Source organism: Galeopterus variegatus, unplaced genomic scaffold, assembly GCF_000696425.1.
Source record: "Galeopterus variegatus unplaced genomic scaffold, G_variegatus-3.0.2 Scaffold3412, whole genome shotgun sequence".
Taxonomy (NCBI): domain Eukaryota; kingdom Metazoa; phylum Chordata; class Mammalia; order Dermoptera; family Cynocephalidae; genus Galeopterus; species Galeopterus variegatus.
Genome location: NW_007729523.1, coordinates 129,888 through 134,702, shown reverse-complemented (window position 1 = coordinate 134,702; position 4,815 = coordinate 129,888). Strand labels below are relative to the sequence as shown.

General features: G+C 55.8%; 1 protein-coding gene across 1 annotated transcript in view; it reads right to left on the bottom strand.

Annotated features, from left to right (window-relative positions):
• Positions 1 to 3,673, bottom strand: part of DHPS (deoxyhypusine synthase) — a 4,608-nt gene extending 935 nt beyond the window's left edge. The window contains exons 1-7 of the mRNA XM_008584958.1: positions 3,289 to 3,673; positions 2,208 to 2,372; positions 1,668 to 1,789; positions 1,491 to 1,587; positions 1,311 to 1,397; positions 702 to 807; positions 518 to 621 (exon numbers count right to left, since the gene is read on the bottom strand). Coding sequence (XP_008583180.1) covers positions 518 to 621; positions 702 to 807; positions 1,311 to 1,397; positions 1,491 to 1,587; positions 1,668 to 1,789; positions 2,208 to 2,372; positions 3,289 to 3,495 — 888 coding nt within the window. The 5' untranslated portion in view covers positions 3,496 to 3,673. The remainder of the gene's footprint in view (positions 1 to 517; positions 622 to 701; positions 808 to 1,310; positions 1,398 to 1,490; positions 1,588 to 1,667; positions 1,790 to 2,207; positions 2,373 to 3,288) is intronic.
• Between the last annotated feature and the right edge of the window lie 1,142 nt (positions 3,674 to 4,815).

Here is a 4,815-nt window from a genome sequence, read left to right as displayed (position 1 = left end):
TCACCCTTCACCATCTGTCCCCCCACAGCAGCCTGAGGGCACCTGCCAACACCTGAGGCAGGTCATTTCCCACCTCCCTCAGCAAAAGCCAAAGCCCTCCCTGCAGCCCAAGAGGCCCAGCATGCTCTGCTGAGTCACCTGCTGCCCTGACTACTTCTCACCTCCCCTCATCAGCCTCCTACAGGCACCTCAGAGCCTTTGTTGGCTCTTCCCTCTGTCAGGAACTTTCTTCCCCAATGGCTTGTAGGAGGCACTTCCCAAAAACCTCTGCTCACAGGTCACATTTCCCAGAAGCCCCCTCCAACACCCTTTATTGAACAGCACCCTTTCCCTTCTCATCCCATCACCCAGCCTTATTTTTCTGCACAGCAGTGACTGCCACCTGACACACGTCACTGGTTCGCTGTCTGTCTCCCCAACTAGAACGTCAGTCCCAGGAGGGCAGGGCTCCTGGCCTCTCTGGTCCCTGGCCATCTCCCCAGCGTACGGCACAGACACACGCACCACCTGCACTCACCATGAGGTTGGCATTGGCGATGTGGTGCTTGACCAGGCCTCCGCCCAGGATGATCATCCCAGAGCGTTTGGCGAAGATGGCCTGTGTGTTGATAAGCCTCAGGTCTGGGGGGAAGAGGGCCGTGGTCAGGCCTCAGGCTTGGCCAGCCCTCCTTCCCCACTCCCCTGCGGCCCCCACGCCTCACCCTCAACGATATCCAGGACTAGGCCTGGGTTCTTGTAGGAATGGAAGAAGATCATGTCGCCCAGTGAGCCATCTGTAAGCGCCGGGCTCAACACGGGGATGTGGTTCTGAGGGAGGACAGGACCAGTCAGCGGCGGGCGCTCAGAGCCTGGTGGGGGCAGCCTGGTCCCCATCCCAGTTGCATCCCCTCCTCTCTGCCTGACTGGACAGGGTGCTTAATTCCTCTGGGCCTGTCTCCTCGACTAAAGGATAATAGCACCTCTCTCCACCACCATCATATGATGGTGCCTGGCACATAAAGAGGGGTAGCTCTTGTTACTTTTCAGATTGTGGAGCTTCACAGCCTCTGGGGAGGGTGGGACCCTGAGCTAGGTCCTAGGGGAGCTGCTAAGCACTGCCCCCAACCATTCCCAGATAGTCTAGGAGTGGAGCCAGGAGACTGGGACCCCCAGTCCATAGCTGTGTGACTTCAGACAAATTACCTAAGCTATCTGTGGCTGAGGTTCCTCAGCTGAGATGATGACAGTAGGGACTCCCCAGGTGGTTGTGAAGACAAAACAAGTCAACACATGCCGAAGACTGGGAACTCTGCCCCTACCCAGCCCCTCACCTTCTGGGCCCAGTAATACACTGATTCTGGGTTGTTGATCTCCTTGCCAAGCCGGGCAATCATCTTGGAAGGAGTCCACTTCACACCCTAGGAGGGGACATCAGTGTCAGCCCACACCTCCCCAGATTTCCACCATGCTGAACCCTCCCCCCACCCAACCTCTCGTTATTCCAGCCCCACCTCTGTGTTCTGCTCCAGTACCATCTGGTCCAGAATGGGCATCAGCCAGTCCTCAAACTTGCAGTAATTGTCATTGGGCACCAGCAAGTTCCCAATCCTGGGGACAGGAAGCATGTGGGCAGCAGTCCCAAGGCCCTCGGCCCAGCTACCCTGCCCAGCACCACTCAGGGCCCCCACCTGTTGATACCGTTCTCCCGGAGTTCCTTCCCCCTGAGGCTGAACTCGCCCAGGTATGTGGGCGCCAGGCATTTGATAAGATCCTCCTCCACACCCCCGGCCGTTGTCACCAATACATCCACCTGCAGCCACAAGACAGCAAGGTTGGCCCAAGAAGGGGAGCTCTGCCTTCAACCTGGGCAGGATTTCTAACCTCAGTACTTATTCAGTGACTCTTAGAGGTGAGCTGTGCTGCAAAACAAAACTCGATTCTGTCCCTCTATTTAAAACTGACCTCTGGGCCGGCCCGTGGCTCACTCAGGAGAGTGCGGTGCTGATAACACCAAGGCCCCGGGTTCGGATCCCACATAGGGATGGCCGGTTTGCTCACTGGCTGAGCGTGGTGCTGACAACACCAAGTCAAGGGTTAAGATCCCCTTACCGGTCATCTTTAAAAAAAAAAAAACTGACCTCTATCTCCCCCATCTCACTTAAGTGATCAACAACTTTATTGCCCATTAACCCAGAGAGGCCAGGGCCACAGCCCCACCAGGTCCACACCATGTTGTGCTGCACGAGGTATCGAATGGTCTCACGGATGCCTGAACTGATGAGGTTGGATGTATAGCCCAGAAAAATGGTGCAGCCAGTGAGTGGACGGCGGCTCTGGGTCAGGTCTGCATGCTGGTCTTCATCCTGCGACAGCGGCTCCAGCTTCTTCTCAATCTGGGAGTAAGGGCCAGGTAGAGATCTGGCCTCAAACCCCAGCCCAGGGATCCCAGGTGGGTTTCAGAGTCAGATTCCATCCCCAGGCTCTGCCCACTCAGGAATACAGGACCACTTCTACCAGGGACCAGTGAATGTCCCCTGTGCAAGACTCTGCCTCTTTCCCAGACCCGATCTAAGGGCACACGTTCAGGCTTTATATACCCTTTTAGGAATCGGAGAGCATCTCTTTTTCACGTCCAGTAACCTTCCCCGCTAGCCAAGTTCAAACCCCACCCTGATTGAGGCTCCTCCTCCAATTCCCTCCCTAAACCACATTGTCTTGCCCCAGGCTCCACCCATCCCAGAACACTTTAAATATGCCTAGATGGGCTGGCCCTTTGCTCAACTGGCAGAGCGTGATGCTGGTAACACCAAAGTCACGGGTTCGGATTCCCGTACCAGCCCGCTGCGCCAAAAAAAATAAAAGTAAGTAAATATTCCTAGAACCCGGGACCGGCCCGTGGCTCACTCGAGAGAGTGCGGTGCTGATAACACCAAGGCCCTGGGTTCGGATCCTATATAGGGATGGCCGCTTGGCTCACTGGCTGAGCGTCGTGCTGACAACACCAAGCCAAGGGTTGAGATCCCCTTACCGGTCATCTTTATATTTAAAAAAAAATAACCTAGAACCCGCCCGTACCTACAATCAGGCCCCACCACTTCTTATACTAGGATTTAACAACCGGATTGCAAAATCCTTTCCCAGCACAGAAACTCCCGCCCATGACAGACCCCGCCTCTCTCCAACCATTGGGCCGCCCCCAGCGAAGGCCACTCCCCCTCACCCGAAGGGAAGCCCCACCCCTCCAAGTACCACATTGGTCCTATTAGAGGCCACGCCCCCCAGCCCGGGAAGTCCCGCCCCAGGCCTTACCATGGCGTTCACTTGCTGCACCGCGCGCCCGAAGTTGGTTGCCTGGAAGCCGGTGGTGCCGAAGGCCTCCAGCAGTGCGCGGTAATTCACGCCGCGGCTGAAGTCGTAACCCCGGACCTGGGCGCTCTCGGGCGGCAACGCCGAGCTGTGCTTTAGCACGGCGGCCAGCGCCGCCGCGGGCGCCTTCCCCTCTGGGGAACCCTCCATGCGCCTGCGGCCGGGCTGTCAGGTCAGAGCCGCCCCAGGCCGGGCCTACGGCGGCCTAGAAACGCGTTAAGTCCCGGCACGAGCGACTCTGCTACTGCATCGGAAGTAGGGCTTGGGGAAAAGACCGGAAGTTGCTTCGTTACATGACCCTCTGTGGATCCCGTAGTTCAGGAAACAGCTATTTTTGACGGTGTGCTTCTTACTACGGAAGCCGCGAGGAGCCGTTATTCATTTTTGCTTCACGTGTATGAGGATCCCTATTTTAATTACGCCTGCTGGAGACCCACCTCATTACGTGGTGTTTTCCCATTCGTTTTTGTCCTCTGGACAAGTGCTTCTTACTACGGAAGCCGCGAGGAGCCGTTATTCCTTTTTGCTTCACGTGTATGAGGATCCCTATTTTAATTCCGCCTGCTGGAGACCCACCTCATTACGTGGTGTTTTCCCATTCGTTTTTGTCCTCTGGACAAGAGGATGGCTCTTTAAGCGTCGCCTTTGGACAAGATTTGGGTACCAGATAGACAGTTTCAGCCTGTCTGAGCCTCTCGTGTTAGTGGGACGGTGATCCCTCGCAAGTCTCCAGAGCTCCACATGCTGCGTAACCGTCCTTCCTTCCTTCCCCGGCAGCTGCAGTTGTCACCCTCTGGGAAGCCTTCTCTGACCTTCCACTGGGTCAGGGGCCTCCTCTGAGAAGCAGGGCTGTCATCTCCTTCCCTCCAGCAAGACTGAGACCTCCAGTGGGGTCTGTGTCTCACGCATCCTCCTAACCGTGCACAGGGTCCAAAGGGGACCCCTTTATTCACTTGCTACAATTTACAGAATCTATGCTGTGCGTTGGGTTCTGTGCTAGGAGCTGAGGATGTAGCAGTGAACAAGACGAAGATGTGTACCCTGCCCTCCTAGAGTCCACAGTCTGATTGCGAGGATAGAAGGCTGACAAAAGCGGTAAGTTCTATTCAGGACTTAAACAAGATGGTTAGAGTCTTAAGGGTGAGAGTGGGTGGAGGAGTTGGTAGCCTTAGTTGGAGGGACAGGTGATTGAGGAAGGATGCTAAGGAGGTGAGATTTGAGCCAAGACCAGAAGACAGAGAAAGAGCCCCTATGTGAAGATCTGGGGGTTGGCCATTCCACCCGCACTGAGAGAGTGAACGGCCACTGCAAAGGCCCTGAGGCTGGAAATGAGCCTACTTATTGCAGGAACAGAAAATCCTCGATATTCCCACTTGGATCTCAAAGTCGCCCAGTCAGTTGATCCTCCTGCATCTCAGCAAATGGCCCCACCCTCCACTCATCTACTAGGGGAAAAACTGGAGAGCTGAG